Below are 24,518 nucleotides of genomic sequence, written 5' to 3' on the forward strand. Positions count from 1 at the left end.
CTACCGTATGAGGTTCTTTAAATTAAAAAAAAAACGAGGTGTTCATGGTTTGTAAGTTTTGAAATGAATAATTTTATTAAGGACTTAAATAGACTTTATATTACATACAAAGTATAGTTTTGAGGATTTTTGTTATTGTTTGTTATTATTATTGTTAGTTAGCAATTAATGAGTTGAATAGTTAGCTAATATATTTTAATTTAATTTAATATTAATTGCATAGTTATTTAAAATTTTCAAAATATTGGTTACACATGAATATTTGGTTGCAAAAAAATAATAATTCCGAAGATTGAGTTTGCGTGAATACGGAACCCCCACGAAGTTACAGTGACTTGTACTTGGCACATTTACACACTCAAACTATAGACCGTCAACCAAATCTTGTCACTAGAAAAAGGCGGCAAATTTGAAAAATCGCGGGCTAGCAACACTAGTTTTTGGAACGAAACGACGAAATTGTGGAAATCTCCACCCTACCAAAAAGAGAAATAACTAGCATATATCCGTCTCTTTTTAATACATTATCTAATTCGTAAGGAAGGAGCGAGCTTCTTGAAAAAAATATATCTGTGGCTGTTCGACGTACATTGCTGGTTTTTGTTCCATTTTTAGGGATACCATACTTTAGTTTGATGTATTGCTACTGCCAAAATTTGGTTGACAGGCTATAGATTGACGTTCGGGGTCATAAAACATCTCTCACATCTCTGTTCCTCACACGCAAATACAGCAAAAATGAAAGGGATAGTCGTCAATTTGATTCGAGAATAACGCGTCAGTTTCTTTGTAAAGTTTTTATGCATCCGCACCCGCTGTGACGAGTGTGACGTATTGTGTATAGCTACGAGCGCGGCTGTACCACGAAGCTCTGTGAAATAAAACCAGATGCCGGCCGGCCCTCTACCAGTGCGATGCGAAGGCCCGCGCGTCATCGGTACCGCGATAACTTTTTAAAACTTTTTTTTAAAACCGCGAGTGACAAAATTTCGAAAATGGAACGAACTTTTACAAAAATCTTCGCGGTTTTGCTGATCGTCTTTTGTTTTAAAGCGACATCTGCACTCGAATGCTCGGAGAGGGACCGATACAATTTGACCGGATTGGTTAATCGGGACGGTGTGTACACCCTTAACGGACTGCAGTTTTCCAACCATTACGCGTTTAATAAACTAATTGACGGTGTTAATTATACCTTCGGCTGTGAATGTAAAAGTGGACCGTGTTTTGTGAAATGTTGCCCCCTCGGTTATGTAAAGAAGTTTGGCGTTCGTAAATGCATACTGGCAGAGGGGACATTGAAGGATCGCGTACAAAATAGTGAGCTTAGTCTAAATTATGTTGACACTTACAAGAAACCGTTGAACGTTAAAGAAGCGAAAATGATGTATGGGATCGAATGTGATTTTTATTTAGAGGATTTGGACTGGTATCTTCAGGAGGTAAGTTTGTTATTATTTTTACATAGGTATGCTTCTCATACAACTTAATACTTAGGGCTACGATACAATATAAGTGCAACATATGTGAGTGTGCACGGGAAAACGTCCCACTTTGTCGATTGCTGTAAAGTCGCTTTGTCAGTTTATTAATATAAAGATAAAAGTAAACCTCGCCTGAATGGTAACCGACAAAGTGGGTCGTTTTACTAAACACACTCATATATATGGAAACCAAGGATGATTTATATAGGATTGATAATCTTCATACTAAGCGTACCTCAATTTTTTAGCGCCACCTATTAAATACTATCATAACTACACTGATGATACCTACAAACAATTTCTTTTAACACTTTCGCTACCAAGAACCCGACTGTCGGGCACACCGCTCGTAGAAGCGTAGCCGATTACATGGGTTTCCCCGTATGTAGCGAAAATGTCGTAGCGCCGCGTAGAGCCCGGTTTCGAAAGTGTTAATGTGTATTGACGAGATATCATGATTGTAAATTTGTATACCTCTAAATAATAAAAACAGACAAAAACATTTGGGGAAAATATGATTTTTACCACTTCCAGGCTGCGAAACAGCGCCATCTTGTTTTATCTTTAAAAGGCTCATACGTGTCTTTTTTGTATGGACTTTGTCAGTCCCGGTCCCTCGTTCTTGATGGAAACTATACGCGGGCGATTCAGTAATGTGTATCGCAGCGTGCATTTCCCATCCAAGTTGCAGTTCTTATGAGGTCCATTGATAAAATACGTAAGTGCAACACATCACCCAAATATTTAGACATAACCACAAATATATAGGCATTTTTAACACAAACGTAATTACAAGTAGGTTATAAAAACTTGATTGAGTAACTTACCAAAGAAAGAAATCGTAATAAATTAAATTGTAATGCACCAATGTCAAAGCAGGTGTATGTTAGGAATAACGTACCTAACCACAAAATTAAATTTTTTTAAAAACCCCGACCGCGACATAGTGGACCTATTTTCATGAAACGTGGTTAAGAACACTCCCGACTAATTCAGCTTTCAAACAAAAAAAACTAAATCTAAATCGGTTCATCCGTTCGGGAGCTACGATGCCACAGACAGACAGACACGTCAAACTTATAATAAATTGTTAAACGTATTCGTCGTAGTCGTTAAATCGCAATATGTTAGGTTAAACTTATAATAACCGTCGTTTTTGCATTGGGGGTTAAAAACCTAACATATTGTACCTACTTTCTTGTAGGCTTAGAATAAATTTAAAAGTGGAAAATGTCTGCCTTGGGTGAGACTTGAACTCACGGCCTCTGGATCGATACTCCAGCGCTCTGCCAACTGAGCAACCAAAACTTCAACCAAGCCAGCGAAATTTTCCACTACTAAGGTCAATGGGACCCGTAGCGACATCTACCGTAAGAGTGTTAAACTTCTTAAACGGCAACTGGAGTTCCAAGTCATATTGGAAATTCACCAGTTATGATGCGCTAACCATGCTAAGGTCAATGGGAAGTGGAAAATTTCGCTGGCTTGGTTGAAGTTTTGGTTGCTCAGTTGGCAGAGCGCTGGAGTATCGATCCAGAGGCCGTGAGTTCAAGTCTCACCCAAGGCAGACATTTTCCACTTTTAAATTTATTCTAAGCCTAACGGCATTCGTAAACTAGAACGTTCCTTTGCTAATCCGCGAATAGATAACGTGCAAGTCAATCAGTGTTAACCTGTTGTACTTACTTGCGTATTTTTACATGCAATTAATTTTCCCACCCTCCCACCGCAAAAATAAAAATAAATACGCAAATAAATACAACAACCCACCACCAAAAATACAAAACTCGACACGTGTTTCGCCTCTCTACGAGGCATCCTCAGGAGCTGATGTTGACGGTCCGAAGTTCCGCAACCGACTGATCGTCTCCAGAATGGTCGGCCATATTTATACTTTGTCCACCCCCCCTACCAAGCAAGTTAGATGGAGAAATTCGTAATAACGGCGATGACGCAACATTCAACTGCTCATTAAGGATCAACCCCCTATTGTTGTACCTAATTATTTCCAACTGTTCCAAAACTCCTAAACGCAGCCCTTTCTCACATACATGTAATACATCAAAAGAATGATTATCTGATACAGTATGGCCACTCTCTATCAAATGCTTTGCAAAATTGGATCTTTCTGGATGGTTGTGCCTGTACGACGCCATATGCTCCTTGTACCTGGTAGTGAAATTTCGGCCCGTTTGGCCCACGTACACTTTGTTACAAACATCACAGGTCAACTTATAAACCCCAGACTGTTTCCCTTTCTCGATCCTGTCTTTTCCGTTGCAAAGCTTGGAGTGCAAAGTGTTATTTGTCCTAAAGGCCACTGGAATGTCGTTTGACTTCAAAACCTTATAAATGGCCTCCGACACTTTGCCAACATAGGTAATGCTCGCTTGACACCTCTTAACCGGTTCAGAAGAACGTGCCGCATACAACATATTGTTAACCATAACCATTCGCTTCTTTCTGATGATGCCATCAATGATTGACTTATCATAGCCGTTCGAAACTGCCAAGTGGTAAATATTGTTCAATTCGGCTCGATAGTGTTCCTCAGAAAGAGGCACAGACAACATCCTATGCACATAACAGTGAAAAGCGGCTAACTTATGCTGCCAAGGGTGTGTAGAAGAAGCTGGTATAACCGTGTCAGTATGTGTAGGCTTGCGGTAAATTTGGAATTGATGGCTATTATTTACTCTAGTAATGGTCAAATCTAGAAAATTCAGTGACTTGTCTTGCTCTAGTTCCTTCTTAAACTTGATCTTTGGATGTTTACTATTAAGCCCAGTAACAAATGAATCCAGCAGGTCCATACTCCCCGTCCAACAAATAATCAAATCATCTACGTATCTGAAGTAATACAATATATTATCATTCCCTGCAATGTGCTGGTTCTCAAAGTGGTCCATAAAGACATCCGCCATTAAAGGACTTAGCGGAGAACCCATGGCCAAACCATCACTTTGCAAATAATACTGTCCCCCAAATCTAAAATAATTATGTTTCATACAAAGAGCAGTTAGATCTATCAACTCATCTACCTCCCCTGGATGTAAACGTTGCTTTTCAAAAATGTCCCTAAGAATATCCAAAGTCTCCCCATACGGCACATTCGTAAACAAACTATCTACATCCAACGAAAGCAAGACAGCATTATCCGGAACAATAATATCTTTGATCTTTTCTATTAACTGCAAACTATTCTTCAAATAAAACTTCGGCCGGAACTGGGACTTTTCTCTAATAATGTGATTCAACCTCTTAGCTAGATTATAAGTTGGCGCACCCAAATATGAGACCACTGGACGAACTGGAATGTTATCCTTATGAATCTTAGGCAGCCCATAAAGAATAGGAGCTCGTGGATTCATTGGCACAACCATGCTCTTCTGATGTTCAGTTTCAAAAACAAACATAGAGTTCTTAATTGCATGTCTCAGATCTTTCTGGAATCCTGGAGTTGGGTCTCTCTGCAAGCTTGAAAAGTCTTCACCTTGAATCAGATCCAGAACTTTCTGATTATAACTTCCTTTCTCCAGAATAACAATGCAATTGCCTTTGTCCGCTTTCGAAACTACCAAATCATTTTCTCGCACTTTCTGTTGAATAGTTCTCAAGGCCAAACCATCAGAACAAACTCGGAACACCTTTTAATAACATTGTGCCGGAACAGTACTTTTAATAACATTAGCTGCCATGGTTTTGGTATCTAAATTTTTACCACGGCCACGCACTATCGCTACCTCTGAATCCACAGCCAAATTCTCTAACGTCCCCTGAGTTATTTTTAGAGAATTTGGCTGTGGATTCAGAGGTAGCGATAGTGCGTGGCCGTGGTAATTTAGATACCAAAACCATGGCAGCTAATGTTATTAAAAGTACTGTTCCGGCACAGGGTGGTGGAGTTTGTTCTGATGGTTTGGCCTTGAGAACTATTCAACAGAAAGTGCGAGAAAATGATTTGGTAGTTTCGAAAGCGGACAAAGGCAATTGCATTGTTATTCTGGAGAAAGGAAGTTATAATCAGAAAGTTCTGGATCTGATTCAAGGTGAAGACTTTTCAAGCTTGCAGAGAGACCCAACTCCAGGATTCCAGAAAGATCTGAGACATGCAATTAAGAACTCTATGTTTGTTTTTGAAACTGAACATCAGAAGAGCATGGTTGTGCCCATGAATCCACGAGCTCCTATTCTTTATGGGCTGCCTAAGATTCATAAGGATAACATTCCAGTTCGTCCAGTGGTCTCATATTTGGGTGCGCCAACTTATAATCTAGCTAAGAGGTTGAATCACATTATTAGAGAAAAGTCCCAGTTCCGGCCGAAGTTTTGTTTGAAGAATAGTTTGCAGTTAATAGAAAAGATCAAAGATATTATTGTTCCGGATAATGCTGTCTTGCTTTCGTTGGATGTAGATAGTTTGTTTACGAATGTGCCGTATGGGGAGACTTTGGATATTCTTAGGGACATTTTTGAAAAGCAACGTTTACATCCAGGGGAGGTAGATGAGTTGATAGATCTAACTGCTCTTTGTATGAAACATAATTATTTTAGATTTGGGGGACAGTATTATTTGCAAAGTGATGGTTTGGCCATGGGTTCTCCGCTAAGTCCTTTAATGGCGGATGTCTTTATGGACCACTTTGAGAACCAGCACATTGCAGGGAATGATAATATATTGTATTACTTCAGATACGTAGATGATTTGATTATTTGTTGGACGGGGAGTATGGACCTGCTGGATTCATTTGTTACTGGGCTTAATAGTAAACATCCAAAGATCAAGTTTAAGAAGGAACTAGAGCAAGACAAGTCACTGAATTTTCTAGATTTGACCATTACTAGAGTAAATAATAGCCATCAATTCCAAATTTACCGCAAGCCTACACATACTGACACGGTTATACCAGCTTCTTCTACACACCCTTGGCAGCATAAGTTAGCCGCTTTTCACTGTTATGTGCATAGGATGTTGTCTGTGTCTCTTTCTGAGGAACACTATCGAGCCGAATTGAACAATATTTACCACTTGGCAGTTTCGAACGGCTATGATAAGTCAATCATTGATGGCATCATCAGAAAGAAGCGAATGGTTATGGTTAACAATATGTTGTATGCGGCACGTTCTTCTGAACCGGTTAAGAGGTGTCAAGCGAGCATTACCTATGTTGGCAAAGTGTCGGAGGCCATTTATAAGGTTTTGAAGTCAAACGACATTCCAGTGGCCTTTAGGACAAATAACACTTTGCACTCCAAGCTTTGCAACGGAAAAGACAGGATCGAGAAAGGGAAACAGTCTGGGGTTTATAAGTTGACCTGTGATGTTTGTAACAAAGTGTACGTGGGCCAAACGGGCCGAAATTTCACTACCAGGTACAAGGAGCATATGGCGTCGTACAGGCACAACCATCCAGAAAGATCCAATTTTGCAAAGCATTTGATAGAGAGTGGCCATACTGTATCAGATAATCATTCTTTTGATGTATTACATGTATGTGAGAAAGGGCTGCGTTTAGGAGTTTTGGAACAGTTGGAAATAATTAGGTACAACAATAGGGGGTTGATCCTTAATGAGCAGTTGAATGTTGCGTCATCGCCGTTATTACGAATTTCTCCATCTAACTTGCTTGGTAGGGGGGGTGGACAAAGTATAAATATGGCCGACCATTCTGGAGACGATCAGTCGGTTGCGGAACTTCGGACCGTCAACATCAGCTCCTGAGGATGCCTCGTAGAGAGGCGAAACACGTGTCGAGTTTTGTATTTTTGGTGGTGGGTTGTTGTATTTATTTGCGTATTTATTTTTATTTTTGCGGTGGGAGGGTGGGAAAATTAATTGCATGTAAAAATACGCAAGTAAGTACAACAGGTTAACACTGATTGACTTGCACGTTATCTATTCGCGGATTAGCAAAGGAACGTTCTAGTTTACGATTAACATGGATTTCCGCAAAGTAACGCCTGATTCCATCGATTATTTCCTAACGGCATTGATTGCAGACGTTTCTGCTAATCAGAAGTTAAAATACTTTCTTGTAGTTTCTCAAACATTTTAAACTTTTTGTTACCGGATGTCACGACTTCTTAACCTATGATAATCTAAACATAGTTAACTTAATCTGTTCTGTAATTAGAAAATGCCTATGTGATACACACGCTTCTGATAAAAAAGAAAGAGTTCATTTGATGTCTTTGTTCAACAGAACAATAGGAAAATAACTGAAATAATTGTATTATTGTATTTTAGTGTGGAGACGGTTTAAAACCCGGGTGGTGAGGGGTTAGAAATTTCTCCATCCTCTTTCCTTTTGTGAGTGTCTTCTAGAAGTCGTCTGTGGGAATGGGTTCAAAGTGTTGTGCTCGATGGGCTAGTAAACCCATCACTGCAATATCATATTTTCAACCCCTTAATTTGTAACAGTGACATTGGAACTTGTGCAGTGGTTTCATGTGCTGTGCTTAACCCTTTGGGAATACAAGTGTGAGTTATGTTTATGTATTTACATTAAGTATAACCACAGAGAAAAAACAAGCATAGGTGGCCTAATAATCAAGCATCTGTGTACAAAGTTAAGTTTTAGCACTTTTAGCCAAGCTCGCGTAAACTTATTAACTTAGGTAGGTACTTGTAATAAAAGTTACATAGACGTAACATATTTGCGTATTCATATGCCTCTTTCAAAGTTCAACTTCTTTATCTAGTTGGCTCTTATAGTGAGTCTTATATTGAACCTTAATGCGTTTTCGATATCGTATGTCAGAGGGATTTCAAAAGCAAAAATCAAAGATGGCGGCTTCAGTGTATGACCCAGGTACATATCGGTCCTACATCCGATATCGGATAGGATAATGTGAAAACACATAAATTTAGTGGGTCGGAAATTTAATTACTTGACTGTACAAATGACAGATTAAGAACTATAAATAACGAGTACCATTATTTATAAGCCTCAAGCTTATAAATAATGGTACTAATCAATTCCTTGCATTTAAAATAGACTAGACTAAGTAAACTAGACGTGTTTACGTGTAGGCTGCTTATAGATTTACTAGAATGATATAATTATACTCGCAGATCATCCGGGAAACAATGCAGTATAGGTAATAACTGCGTGCGATGAACAATCAGTGAGTAAATCGATGGTTTTCCTACAAGGACTTGAGATATGTGGCGTTATATGCCTAAAGGATCCTTAGGCTTTAAATTCTACAGTTTTAAAATGCAAAGCAACTTTGTATAAATTTATAACATCATGATGATGATTAAAATAAAAGATTGTAAATACATACTATCATTCGTCCTTTCCGAATCCTTATCCAAATTTTATCTAAATTGGTTCAACAATTTAAGCGTGAAGACAAATAGGTAAGTAGATAACATTTTGCATTTTAGTAGGGATAAGTAGTTACAGTCAACAACACATCTGCGTATTGCCAAAAATATAGTATACACACCTTTATGTACAGGTAATAAAGTTCTGTATACATATTTTTGGCACTTTGTCTGTATACACAGATGTGTTGTTGACTGTACGTTACGTGCTAACGCTAATACTGCCTGAGCCTCTATATGTCATAGGTTTTTTGACATTTTAAAGTGCGACAGTCTAACAAACGGTTACTCACGAGAAAAAAATACATAAGTAGGTACATTTTATGTGGCATACTCTGAATGATAGTCATGATATAGGCTCTATGTGTGCTTTATTTTCTTTTTCTCGTAGCACTAAAATAGACTTTATAGCTGGAGTAAAATTAAAAGTATTAAGAGCCAGTTGAAACGACCACAATACCGATGTAAACGTTTTGATGATGGGCAGTTTAGTTTACATTCGCCTCAGTTTGTTGTTGTTCGTGGTAATAACTTCTCGTTGTATGCGTCGTGAGCTTCTCAAGACACTTTTACTATTGGGTCGTGTTTAAGCCCCAACTTCCCTACAACCCCCACAGTAAGATAAAGGGTTTTCCTTTTAATTGTATGTACAAAAAGTTTGCTGTTTATGTATGAAAATATAATTTTGAACGAACGAAAATAATTATGAACCTGATAAAACCTAATTATTTCTTATAAAACTTTTACTTGTCTTCTTACACGAACATCTGTACCTTAGTTCTACTAATTAGAATAAAATAGAATAAGTAGAAGAACTTTATTCAAAAACGCTTAATTTAAACTTAACTAATAACACTAACATAATAAATATTATTTTATTAAAGCGTAACTGAAAAGGTCTCCACTCAGCTGCATGCCATTGGGACCCTGGAGGACCCTGACGCTGGTCTTCCGTGGAGACCCTTCCGAGAGAGCGCAGCTACAAACTATACAAAACAAATCATTTTATAGTTTTTGTATCTAAATTTATATAAATTTTAATATAATTATAATTTTAATAATATTTTAATGCTATGAACTATTCACCTGTAATAGTCATACTCTTTTTTTTGTTTTTACTATACTTAGGCCAGGTGCTATCTAACGAGCTAATCGTTAAAGTTCCGTAGCTAACGAAATGCTACATAACATAGTTAACATACTGTCTGTAGCGCAAGCGTTCGGTACTTTGACTAGGCCGGCATTTGCGTTTTTGCTACTTTGCCTATGGAACTCTAAAAACTGCGCGAACATTTACGAGTGCCTATAACTCCCATCTAGTTCAATAGATACCTAATTATAGACACGATTTACACCGAGGCCTGTTTAATGTCAATAGGTGACATTTTACATGTAGCAGACTTATTTAATCGGCCTTTGATTGCGATTTTGTCGTAAAAGTCTTTTAGGTGACTACAACTGTCCCTGTTACTACCCTGGACTTTGCAAAAAGTCAGTTAACTGTACAGTGTACCCGCATTGTCTCGGTATTCTCTTTTTTATCAATCAGCAAAATTATTAGCTTCTAAAGTTCTAACACAAAATTGAAAACACGACAAAAAATTGATCGACCCATGTTTGTTAGTTATCTGAACTTATCTGTTCATACAAAGGAATATTCCCTTAACATTCTACCACGATAAATTAAATAATAAATTGATTTGATTCACTACAATTCCACAACCATATATGTACAGACACCTGAATAATAAAGACAAGATATCTACGATATTTAAACAGGTGTTAGGCCCGTAACATATCTGATACACTACTCTACATATAATTTTCGGTAAGTAGGTATCGATTACATAATTAATATATCATTAATAAACATTCGGTGCACAAGAAAAATATCTCGAAATTTTGTTAAGAGTCACACGAATCTAGCGACCATCATCATTTATCATATCCAGATCAACATCACCTTGGGTTATCTTGCGTTTGCCACGGCTCATGGATCATCATCACCTTGCGTTATCTTATCCAGACAGTTTGCCACGGCTCATGGGAGCCTGGGGCCCGTTTTGACAACCTAGCCTCCGCCACGATTGTAAAATTGTAAATATTACCCACTTTTAGTATTTTTATAGTTTTAAAATTAGAGCGTAAATTGTTTACGATCGGCTTTTTGTGCAGCAGTTTTGTTTTGTACTAGATTTTTTAGCTTTTTATAGCGTATCTACTTAAAATACTAATATAGGGCATTGATTGTCTTTATTATTGACTGGTAATGCACATAGCAACACTACGTGGTAATTTAATTAATTAATATGCAATGCTCAGTAAGTTATCCATATGAGTAGGTAGTAAGGTAAGGTACGTAGGTATATCATATGGGTATGTTCTTGGTAAAGGGAAACAACTTGGTAAAATAACCTAAAATGTTGTTTCAAAGTTTTTTGTGAAAAATATCGAAAATGGGGTCTTTCGCTTTTTAGTATTAGGTTTTCTGGGTGTCTTTGATGTAAAGATTCAAAAAAGCTAATTTTATCGCTAAGTCCTTTCGAACACGACGTAACCTTAATATCTAAGCAGGTATAATAAGCTGTCGTATGTCGGCTTTAGTCCCAAATCACTAAAATATCATAATGTGTACTTGATGCCATCCATAATACACATAATACATACAAAAAATATAAATGTATATTCATAACTACCAGACATAAATACGTCTTACATACTTGTTAGTCATTCCATTCCTACATTGCATTCGTGTTGAGGTAAAACAATTAATTATGTTTTTGTCTATCTACGCTTTGAATTGCATTGCGTCCAATTATTAAACTATAATTTGCGTTTGGTCATTTGATGTATGTATTTATATCAAGATGATATTGAAAAGTTATTTGTTTTACTACGGGGCAAATTTGTTTTTTAATCGCACGTGCCAATATTGACACTCGAGTAAACGAAAGATTCCAATATTGAACCGCGAGCGCAGCGAGTGTTTCAGAAGGTTAAACAAATTTTGCCACCGAGTGAAATACAAAATTTTTCACCACACCAACACGATATCAGACTAATTAAAATTCATCAATTTCTTTAACATTTATGATTCAAAATCACAATTTGAATGTCAATTTTACCAGCCAGCGTCGGAATCAAGTTAAAAATTTTATGAAATTATTTTACACACTTGTGGATAAAATGCAGCTTTGTCATTTCATTCGTTTTTAAAGTAGCAAGAGAGCCTTTACCAGTTGGTGTGGTGAAAATGCATTTGTTGCTTTGTTTTTTACTCTACTAAGAATTGTTCATTTTACAAAGTTTTCCTTTTGACTTAGCAGTAAGTATTGCCGTCTACCGTCATTTATACTCAATTAGGCACTAGTCATACTAGAAGGCAGACGAGTGTCTAAGTATGAACATGATTGGTCATGGTTTATTTTTATAAGGAAAACGGTAATCCGCGCAGACGGATTGCGCAGAATTGGGCCAAGGGCGTAATGTATATAAAATTCGAGGAAGAGATTCAAGAGAAAGGAGCATGCATGTGGAACCGACTGTATAAAAGCAAGCACCTCAAAATGATTTACTCTTCTATTATAATTTGACAAGCAATATGAAAAAAAAAAAAAATGGAAATATATTAAGATAAAAAAAGTTTGGTACGGTTTTGATATTTCCGCTTCTGAAAGGGTTCACCGTTCAGTTTAAACAACATTTGCACCAGCGCCGGCGAGGTTGTCGAAATTGTTGCCCTTTTTGTCGGAACCAACCAAATTAGTCAGTCCAAAAACTTTAAACTCTGTGTATAGTTGTATATTAATACAATGTTTAATCTCAATAAGGATGAGGTTATTACAAAAACATGTTTTGAAGCTTACGGTTATCATACGGTCAACGACCATTTTAATTGGAATGTATATTACTGAGGTAGGTCATTAGAACACAAGTAGATATTAATGTAAAATAGAAGTTACCAAGAATGTACAGAAAGTATAAAAAAGGAATATTTCATACAAACTTCCTGGGAAATTTTGGGAAACCTGGTGAATCTTGCTCAGCATCATGGAAGGCTCTATCAGCATACCAATTTTTATCAATATCGAAGACGTGATCCAAATGTAAAAGTTTTTGGAAATGCAAAAATAATAAGAACTGTGAAATAGCCCGCAATAAAATACCCACTTGATTAAAACATATTATGAATTATTTCACTGTGACCAACTATTTTATTAACCGAATGTTTTTTGACACATTTTGGTTATTAGACACGACTATTGTCAACATTAGTGCCTATAACAGGAAGCGATCAGGAAAATCCCCTTTTCCTCGTCACAGGTTAACGAGAATCGAGATCTTGTACAAATAAACATTTAGGAAGCGAGACGAGTGGAACAAATGACAATCATTATGTGTGTCAATGTCGTGCAAATATTTAACAAATGATGAAAGTTTGTTGTGCTGCAAATGTCACGTGCATAGGTATCTCTTCACTGGTCGGATTCGTAAAATAAAAATAATGGAAACGGATTTTATTGCTATTTCATGAAAAATCTCTGACAGGTGTCAAAAAAAAATCGACGTCGCGTCGTTCTATAAAAATGTGTATATTTATCAATTATCATATAATGTTAAATTAAAAAATGACTATTCTCTTTTGTCTCCGAGACGGCTAGCATAATTTGGTTATGAATTTAGATAGTTTAGTAATTTAATTGAGAGATGATCCCTTTTAACTTGCTAGATGGCGCTATTTGTGTCGGGCAATCCTGTGTCAAACCTTTTTAGGGTTCCGTAGTCAACTAGGAACCCTTATAGTTTCGCCATGTCTGTCTGTCCGTCCGTCCGTCCGTCCGTCCGTCCGTCCGTCCGCGGATAATCTCAGTAACCGTAAGCACTAGAAAGCTGAAATTTGGTACCAATATGTATATCAATCACGCCAACAAAGTGCAAAAATAAAAAATGGAAAAAAATGTTTTATTAGGGTACCCCCCCTACATGTAAAGTGGGGGCTGATATTTTTTTTCATTCCAACCCCAATGTGTGATATATTGTTGGATAGGTATTTAAAAATGAATAAGGGTTTACTAAGATCGTTTTTTGATAATATTAATATTTTCGGAAATAATCGCTCCTAAAGGAAAAAAAAGTGCGTCCCCCCCCCTCTAACTTTTGAACCATATGTTTAAAAAATGTGAAAAAAATCATAAAAGTAGAACTTTATAAAGACTTTCTAGGAAAATTGTTTTGAACTTGATAGGTTCAGTAGTTTTTGAGAAAAATACGAAAAACTACGGAACCCTACACTGAGCGTGGCCCGACACGCTCTTGGCCGGTTTTTTTTATTTATATTTAAGAAAAAGTTTCAAAACAAACGAGTTTTGATAAATTATTACCTAAGGTACAGCGGGGCAAATTTCGACTGGGGGGCAAATGTAACTGGTCCATTTTTTCATGTTTTACAATACTTGCATTATAAAATAGAGTGTCCACCGGTTATATATGGTAGGCGTGTTCAGTGGATACATGTAGAACTCAACATCATAGTGTAATAATGGAAAAAAACGGATTATTTACAATTGTCCCCTAGTCGAGATTTGCCCCGTTGTACCTTATGTCATTTTTGTCTTTTGGTTAGTACCGTATAGGTACGATTCATTTACAAAAATATGAAAATAGATCTGGGAGTCAGCTGCAGCCCTACAGAATGATAAATGAAAAACACACTTGAAATTTTACCAATAGCAAAGACACATATGGAAGTGTCAGGTAAAGTTCAAAATTGAAGCGCACTACATAACGGAAATCCCTCTTTTTTTAATACCACGTCGGTGGCCAAAAGGTATACGGTCCACCTGATAGAAAGCGGTCACCGTAACCTATGGACGCCTGCAACTCAAGGGGTGCCAGATGCGCGTTGCCGACCCCTTAGAAACTTGATACATGCATACAAATGTAGTTTATTTACAAAATCAAATTAAGTATTTGAATTAAACATTAAAGATTGTGCATTAAGATTCTAAGACTTATTAAGCTTTAATTAGCTATTTTTTTACTGGATATGGTGGGCGATTTAAAATCATCCCGCGATATTTCGTCACTACTTTTAAAAAAACTTGTATCTTCGTCTGTCAATGAAAAGAAAATTGTAGTAAGTATGTATGGAATGCATTAGACTTACTGCGTTTTAACTTTGAGGAACAGCGTGAGATACGAGATTTTTAAAAGTAGTGACGATTTGTCACTCTGGTTCTGGCCTGGCCTGCGACGTCGGGTAATGTGGCGCGATTATTTCATTCAAAATTCTGATCATAAATTATGGGTCCACCAACATTTACGGCATACTTAAACCATTGAGGTTCTAATTATAGTATTTATTGAATCGAAAATTATGAATTTATGATACTACATCGTCGCTCCTTGATAGGCTGATGACGTCTAGTATCATTACATTGGCGAATTATTATCATTGTCAGCAGTCAATAATATTAAACTTGGCCAGTTTACAGCCGTGTCTGAGCATAATAAATAATGAATAAACGGAGCGTGGGGAATGCACAAATGTCTCGACGACGCCGCTCCTATTAAACTTGTTGATTTTTATTTTAAACTGAACTATTTAATGATTTCTACGGAATTTAGAGTACTTATCAATTCTGCATAGAAATCGTTCACAGAAAAATAGAACAAAATGCAATCTACGTATACTCAAAAAAAAAAACGCGCACTATTTTTTTTCGCGTTTAGTTCGCTTTGGAAGTGTTGTCATTGTCACCCTTAGTGCGTTTTCACATTATCCGATCTGATATCGCATGTCGGACCGATTTTCCATACATTACAGGCGCCATCTTGGATTTTTTCTATTGAAATCTTTCCGACATCCGATACGGATCCGATAATGGATCGTATTTATTTCAACATTATAATTATAAAATACTAAAAGGTAAGAAATATATACAATAAATAAAATACATTAACTAAACTAATTTATGTACTAACTTAAAATTAACTTACAAATAAAAAATATGTTGTGTTTATTTATATTTCACATATTGCCTCGATCTGACAAAATGGTTGAACTGTGAGTTGTTCTCTAAACTAGGTAACCAATGTATTTTCTGAACCGATTCGCATACGTTGAATCGTGAAAAGTTTAGAAAACTTTGCCAATAAGCTGCTAAACATTTCAGGAAATTAGGCCAATGTCGGCTCAGTTTAGGTTAATGGATAATACTTACTTATCTAGTCTATTTGCGCCAACGCATTTACGAGAAAATTTGAGGCCGATTCAAATATAACATTTCTTTGTAAATTTGGGCTGGTTTTGATAAGACCTTGATAATAGTCTTGGTGATTGGTCTGATATCGAGACTTTTTACTTTGTTTTATATAAAAATGTACTAAGGAGACGTTTTTTGTTTGAATTACACTCGGGCGGCGGCGTGGCGTCCGTTTCGCGTCCTACGACGTGCATCGCCTGTGTGTGGATCACGGCTTAGGTGTAGTTACAGGTAAAATTTGTCAGTATTTAAAATCCGACTCACTTCCCGTTTTCGATTTAGCTGAAAGTTCGCATATGTAAATGCAATATTACGACAATGCAATATTATGACGACGTAGAGCTTATCTGATGATTGAGACAGGAGTTGACCATGGGAACTTTTGATTTTAATTAAAATAACGCAAACTAATTTTGTTGAGAGTTGTAAATGACCACCATATTGCCAATTTGCCAATTTTTTTTTTCAATTCATCATTTATTTTCAATATGAATGGAATATATTCACTTCTTAGTTAAAACGTAGCTGTAATGATAAAAACTTAAAAATTGCAAATAAATAAAACGAAAACAACTTACATACAAAATGGAATTCCAACAAATTAAAAATAGAAATTCTCGGAATTAAATCCGGCACAATAGGCGTTTTAGGCACAATAGGCAAAACCGGCACAATAGGCGTTTTAGGCACAACTGGCACATCCGGCACATTAGGCACTATTTGCCATTTAACAACACAGCGCATGCGTTAAAATCGGGACAATAAAACTCAGAGCGCAGCGTCAGAGGGGATCAGTCGGCTAGGGAACGTTGAGGTGCTCACTTCAGAAGAATTGGTGAAGTCATTCGACTAGGGAGCATTGAAGGGAACACATCAGTAGTTTAAGAAGGAAGCGGACTTGAGGCACGAGCATTGAGAGGTTGGAGACTGGCGAGAAGGTATCTTGGTAAATTAGACTTGAAGACTACAAGTAAGTGTCCAGATTGTTTATTTTGAATGTGTTTATATTTGTAATTTTAGATTAATGCTATTATCTGAAGGTGATAAATTTTAATATTGGTACTTATTAATTTCATATGAACAAGATATTCATGAATGTTATATTTATGTGGTAATTATTTAAAGACGTACAAATTTCAATTTATTTTTTACATACAATTAACTCTAACGGTTAATTTGGAATATTATTGATTGAGATCTGAATATCTCTAATATGACTACTACATGAAACAAAATAGATACATAAAATATTACACATATTTACTTTATGTATATACACTTCTATTAGCTAGAATCTCTTTGGGTGATTAGAAGGATCTCCATACTATAGTCTCACTCCTAAGTAAAATAATTTTGCTATTCCAATGAAAGTAGGATTAATAACTTTATTTATTGTTCATAACATGTAAACTTTATTAGAGTCAAAGGATAACTTGTGGGAATTAATACTAATACCTAATACTAAATACAAGGGAGGCATAGGACATCTATGGATGTTAGGATCCTGTCGCTATCAAGGAAAATCATTGATATAAAAATAAGATTGTTCACAAAAGTTGAATCATTGATACTGGCCTCGAGATTGGCAGACTTTGGAATCATCATTCCATTTTCATAATATGGTTAACGATAACGTTGTCTGGGAGACCAAACAATTCTAGCATTGACTAGTGAAACACGATGTCAAGCAATGGACCACTATACTCGGAACGTGGGAAATTGCACGCATATAGAATTTATATTTTGTGATCTTGGACAACTTTCGATGGCTAAGGCCGAACCAAAATATATATATGGGATGGCGTGTGAGTCTGGGGATTTGTCGTTCGAAAGGCTAGATCAATGAAGTATTTGTCTTAGTATCAAAAGAAGGTCAATGAATAGGCCCAATAATGGGTATCAAAATAGATATTCTGTTTCCTTGATAGATCAGGGGTAGGCAGAGCAGTTTCTATCCTGACGGTAGAGGACTTGGTTGCAGAATCATCCCAAAACATATAAAATTATACCGGGATTAAAGGGTCCTTGACTAAATATTTGATATCTACTACTATGGTAGTACATTTTTAAGTAGTGCAAAGACACTTTACATCAGTTTACCTTTGTTCTAAGGATCCCATTTGTTCAATGTTTGATAAAACATAAATTGAACCAGCAACCTGGTTTGTCCATATGCTCGAGCGAGGTCCTTATAATAGGCTATATTATATTATACATCTATTATTCCTACGTATAAGGGACTCGTGGGTCGGAAACAATTAACCCCATTTTAAATAATGTCTTGTATATATTTTTAATATATTTCCTGTATTTATATTCCTTACACAATTCTACCTATCTCTCACACTCTTATCTCAACGCACTAAATTCTTTCACAAATGTCGTTCACTCTGCTTATTATACCTCAAGTGAATATATTACTGCCTTAGTTTTATCAACTTAAATTTAACCCTAATAGCAAGTTCCTAAAGGTAAAAAGAATCTGGATTGCTACGCACAACTACGGGGTCCTTCCACTTACTAGACGATCACAGTATTTGTTTTAATGGCCAATTTTTAATAGTGTATAGTTTTAATTAGGGCTAACAATTTGGACTTAAGTTAGGTAGTGTTAGGTTAATAAAGGGTGAATTAATTAAGGGGGTAGCGGGGTGTTACAAAGTGTTAGTCCATGACCAGGATGTAATAGACCCTAAATATGTCCAATTGTTAGCATATTCAAGTGACATTTTGTCACAAAGTGTTGCTGTGAATGAGATATCCTTTTTAGGAACTTGCTATCCTTCATGCTGAAACTTTATGTTAATTTTGTATCATTCGTCTATTCTTATTAACCACTGCGTAATAGTCTAAGGGGCAATCAAGCTATTGATAGTTTCTAAGATACGTTTCATCTTGTAGTAAGTTTTGTAAGTTTAAGGTCACTAACCTGGATTTTTAAACAAAGTTATAATCCGATATTGAAACAGAAACATTGCACTTTGCACAACACATTTCACTCACTTTAGACATAGCTGTGTAATTTTAAAACCATTGTAGGCTTATCACTTATCTAATTAGATTTTTATTTCACTTTAATTCACTATTCAAAGAACTAATGACAGTTTGCGCTTCTAGCGTAAACTAAACTTATAAACGTTACCCGTTACGAACTTAGGACGCGGCTTTATACGATAATTGGAATCGCGTGTGCACATGGTATTGTATGTAAACAATAACATAATTATCGATCAACAACGTGCGTACAGACTGATAAGAGATAACACGTGCAGAAAACTGTCATCGACTAGGGACACCGGGGATAGAAGAAAGTATTTGAGGCTATTGTAAAAATGTCAAACCAGCTGTCAATGAAACAATTCAATTGGAATGGCAAATTTAGAAAAGTTATTCGTTTTCTAGCTAATATTTATTCTGTTGCGATAATGAAGAGATTATAGCAAAAATAAAACCTCAATGGTATCGGTTATATTTATCTACTGGGAAAGTTTTGTACTAAAACAAATTAGTCGTTACTGAAAGCAATTACGCACAGATCGACTGTCTTGTGGTAATTTTGTGTCGAGGGTTCTTTAAAACGATATCATGGAAGATTATAAATACTTAGATACATCAAAATAATTTAATATTAAAACGTTGTACATGTTTTATGTTAAGGGAAACTTTTACTGTTTAGTGAATCAAGATTTCCCGTTCTGTTGGTTATAATATATCTGCCAGTCTCACTAAATAAGGTAGAAATAAGCAAGGAAATACTGCTAGTATTTTAGGTACTTTGCTCTGTGGGCCTCTGTAGGAATTGATTTCTAACTAGATTTGGCATGTAGTATGTATGTATGTCATGTACAAGTTGCTAGTATTGGCATGTTCTTTTAAGAAACAGAATAAGCTAAATTAATGACAGTATGCGATACACAGACTTGATTAAGTACATTTTGTCAAAATCTATTCTTCATGTGTCAGTGTCGCATATCATGGTAAGAAATGTCACTTTGACAGCAAGAACACCATCATGATCACTCTTACCTCACTATCTTCTCGCCCCTTTTCCGTGTTATCAACTGATTAGTGATAAGCTGTTATCAGCTAGAGAAGAACTAGGAAATAAAATGATGATTGATCTAGACAAGCGTTAAGCTGTGAAATATTTATTTTAGCTGTGATTATACTGACAATAATCTTATGTTGTCAACAGGGCGACTCATTGATTTGATTTTGATTTATTTTTAAATAAAATTAACAATAGAATAAGTAATGGTATTCATAATCATAGGGAAACGAGTAGCAATTAGCACGTTTCATACTTACTAACAACTAAGGATTAGTTGTCTTCCACTGAAGTGTGAACAAATTATAATTACTTGAAAGAGACAAACATTCAAGTAGCTTATTGACAAGAATGTCAAGAACATACAATCTAGAATTTAAGCATAGTTCTTAAGTACTTAAGTAAGGAGTTAGGCACACCATTCATTAATCTCAGGCAAGCTTATAGCTAGGAATATTTTTATTGACAGTCAGTCTGAGTCATTATATAAGATAGTATTCAGAGCTGTGTTAACATGAAATGATTCCCATCAGTGAACAGATTGCAGTAGCTATTGCATTTAATAATTAGGGATATGGTGAATCACACACTAGCAAAATTATGAAGGAAGGTGGTAAATGAAACACCCACAAAATGCTTTATTAGTAATATTGAAAAGGTGCACAAAAACAAAAAAAAACCCAGAGCATATATGTTCATTTCGTTTCCATTAGACGGAAAAGCGCCACTCCATGCAGGAAAAATAGAATAGAGAAGTAACTTTTAGTTAGGATTATTCGGGAAACCATGGGAAAAGATATTATGTTCCTCTTCTCGATGACTTTTGAAAAGTATCTTGATGTGAGACACGTTGAGTGATGATCATATTTGGTGTAGTCAGTGTAGGCGTTGGAAGTGATTGTACATGGAGAAGAATTTTCACTCTTTCATTGAAACCTGGAACAAAAATGAAGGGTAAATACATTTCAGTTAAAACATTTAGAATGCAATTCCACTATTGGATGTGCATTCCTTTTTTATACATACAGGTCAACAAGTCATATAATGAATTGCTTTTTTTTGTCAAGACATCTTCATGAAGTTGGCTTTCAATGATATTGTAATATTGTATTGTCATCCCACTTATTGGTTTTATAAAATTTCAGCTCTTTAGGTAGCATGTAGCTAGTAAATATATCAACTATGGAGTAGTCTACAATATAACCTAAGGTTACAATAGGAAAGCATAATTGCCAAGAGCAAGCTTTTTAAAAATATTTATCAGTAGATTGTGATTAGAGTAATTCTAGTATACTATAAAATAAAGCAAGTAAGTTGATCATAGGTTTCCTGTATTTATAACTTTGTCAGATTATCCATCTATCTGTTTTAATTGGTTGAACCAGATATCAGTGGATGGAGCAGGTTAGTATAAATTAAGTACTTATGAATGTAGATAAATAAGCTAGACTTAAGATTTTAGACTTAGTAGTAGTGTTTGTGCCAAATATAGTGCACAGTATAATAGTTTGGATGAACAAGTGAAGTCAGTCTGTAGTAGACTTGCTATTATTACCTCTAGAATCAGGAATAAGAGCAAATAATATAATTTACCTTAGAGTAAACCAAAGAATAAAAAATAAATAAATAAAATATTTTACCATTGTCTATGTAGATCAGACATACAAGAGCTGAGCCAGGTCAGCCTGGGAGTCATTTTGTTGCAATTGAATGTGTTTCGAGCACACACATGTTGCTCAGTCAAAGGGGCATGCAGGGGCATGGAGTTCCAATTTGTACATAGCCGGGGAAGGGGCAGGACGTTGATCCTAGTATAATGGCAGCGATGCTCAGCATACTCTGGAAAAGTTAAGAAAATAATTATTAATTAAGTAGGAGATAAGTCCTAGTTATAAGCATAAGTTATAAGAATAAGATTGATTGGCAGAGATTTTATAACTAAATAGGTATTTGATCATTTTATTAATTAGGGTCTATTTTAATTACGGGATAAATTTCAATTTTATCATACAATACATTATCGAAATAAAGTTTAGTCAAACCAAAGTGAAATAATTGACTTAACAACATAAAAGGTAAATAAATAATAAAAATTGAAGGGGCATTTTTGTACAGGCCTACTTGATTACAAACTAAGCATGATTCTTATTATTGACATTCGGTAATGCTTACATTCTTCATTTATACAATTTTTGCTTAAAACCAACATTGCTTGGTCAAACTTTAAAATTCATTCAACCTCCTTGCATCATTCCGGTGTTTGCCACGGCTCATGGAAGCATGGAGTCTGCTTGACAGCTAATTCCAGGATTTGGCGTAGGCACTAATTTTCAATAGGTCTTATTGAAATTAGTCTGGTTTCCTCACAATGATTTCCTTCACTCAAAAGCAACTGGCAAATATCAGATGACAGTTCTCAAGGACAATGGGTCGCGGTTCGAACCTTATAATTCAAGGCATACAAATAATTTTATTAACACTAGGTGAGATTAGTTAACAGATTACAGAATCATTAGACATTAAAAGTGTAACTTACATATTACGAAGCAGTACAGGTGATGCAAGCCGTGATCGTCGGTGCCTTGTCTACTCATGGAAGCGGTCCGTCGAAAAATGAGCTGCGACTGGCAGGTTTGAGCTGGTGGAGCGAGGTCACGAGGGTTGCTGAAGATAGGAAGGCGTGGCGTGAGCTTGTGAAGGCCCTTTGTACCTCCGGGGAGTCTTAGGACTACAACACCCACACATAACTGGTAAGGTAGTATAGTGGCACTGGGGCTTAACTCCAAGGGGCATCTAGCACCCAATACCTGAAACATGTAAATAGGCGGACATAAGAAATAGGAAGTTGTAGGCTTACTAAAATTCTCCATCTCTAAGACCAGAATTAGAATGTTATTGTAGTGCGCTATAGGAATTAGACAATCTCTCTATTGGAAAACATTTTACCATTTTAGCAAGTCAAGGTTTAAACTAAACTATGAACTGCTTTGTGATGGACAAGTTAAATACATTATTACTTACGGCGAAAACTTGGCTAATTCCATTATGGTATCATCAAATCATCATGAAAGAAAACCACGTAGTTCCACTGGCGTCATGGGGTCATTTTATTATTGTAGCTAAAGGTTCGGTTTGTTTCATTATTGTTCATGATGTTTTCCATAATCTAAAACCAAACAAGCATTTATTTATTACATTCGTTATACACATTTTGTGTTGTATTTACCACATTACTAACAACATATATCATTACTTAGTTAATGTATTACTCACTTTTTTATGATTTATAACAAATACAAGCCAGCAGGTCGATAAATTACGTAATTTTCAGTTCCAAATAATGCGTGTACGTCTGAACGGCATCCATTTTTCTTTTATTTCTGTCTGACTGACAGTAATGACGTGGCAATGACGTCAGCATAGCAAATGTTGCCATAGAAAAATCAAAAGGGCTCTATAGATCATAAGACATTTGACGGACCGGATGCGACTAAAATTTATCCAGTATGAATGGGGCTCTGCAGACTATGTGTAACGAATTGTAGAATAATAAAATAGAGACAGTGATTTGACGTTTACATTCAATCTTAATGTTTTTTTTATATAAATATGAAATAAATAAATAAATATTGGGGACATCTTACACAGTTCAACTTAGCCCCAAACCTATCAAATTTTGTGCTATGGGTGCTAAGCGACGATATGCCTATTTGAATGGATAAAAACATGCTTGTATACAAGGGAAATATCCATGACTCATATAAATATATTCTGTAGAGTTTCATTGTGGAGAAAAATATTATTATAGTAAAATTTTGTTTAGACTGCTAGTATACTATGACAAATTTAAAAGGTCAGTTGAAGAACACCAAATTTCAAACTTTCTATGTTTTGCTGAATAACGGACTGTCGAACCATATGATAGATATAAAACAAGATAAATAGGTAATGCGTAGTAGTACAGGATTTACTAGCTTTTGGCCGCTGCTTCGCTCGCATACTGTTCGAAACGTAATTCTTGTTCAATCGTTTACAAAACAAAGTAAGATTTCAGTTGGATCTGTAGATGTCGGTGTACGGTACTTTAGCCATATTACCATCATTGAATAACAATGCAACAATCGTTGCAATCATTTATTTAGAAAAATAGTACGTACATTATTATGTGCAACCAAGTCTAATATTTCGTCATGTTTGGAAACTTTCACTCATGTGTCTTTCCATCTTTTTTATGTAATACGTCGGTGGCAAATAAGCATAAGGCCCGCCTGATGTAAACGGTTACCGTAAGCTATGGACGCCTGCACCTCAAACAGTGTCACATGCGCGTTGCGTTAAGTACACATTTTCCGAAGTATTGTCCTATAGGGTTATTAAGCTAACGATAG

General features: G+C 35.9%; 1 protein-coding gene and 1 long non-coding RNA gene across 4 annotated transcripts in view; one reads left to right on the forward strand and one right to left on the reverse strand.

Moving 5' to 3' along the window:
• Nucleotides 1-907: 907 nt before the first annotated feature.
• LOC125230113 (G-protein coupled receptor Mth2-like) overlaps nucleotides 908-24,518 on the forward strand; it is a 58,254-nt gene continuing 34,643 nt past the window's right edge. For all 3 annotated transcript variants that reach the window (XM_048135136.1, XM_048135138.1, XM_048135137.1), the window contains exon 1: nucleotides 908-1,442. In XM_048135136.1, the coding sequence (XP_047991093.1) occupies nucleotides 915-1,442 (528 nt within the window). In that variant the 5' untranslated portion in view covers nucleotides 908-914. The remainder of the gene's footprint in view (nucleotides 1,443-24,518) is intronic.
• LOC125230137 lies at nucleotides 20,543-23,679 on the reverse strand. Its single transcript, XR_007177493.1, has 5 exons — nucleotides 23,404-23,679; nucleotides 23,152-23,296; nucleotides 22,667-22,937; nucleotides 21,771-21,969; nucleotides 20,543-21,066 (listed from the first exon to the last, which is right to left on the reverse strand). It is a non-coding gene; the product is annotated as an uncharacterized LOC125230137 (long non-coding RNA).

Source organism: Leguminivora glycinivorella, chromosome 10, assembly GCF_023078275.1.
Source record: "Leguminivora glycinivorella isolate SPB_JAAS2020 chromosome 10, LegGlyc_1.1, whole genome shotgun sequence".
Classification (NCBI taxonomy): Eukaryota; Metazoa; Arthropoda; class Insecta; order Lepidoptera; family Tortricidae; genus Leguminivora; species Leguminivora glycinivorella.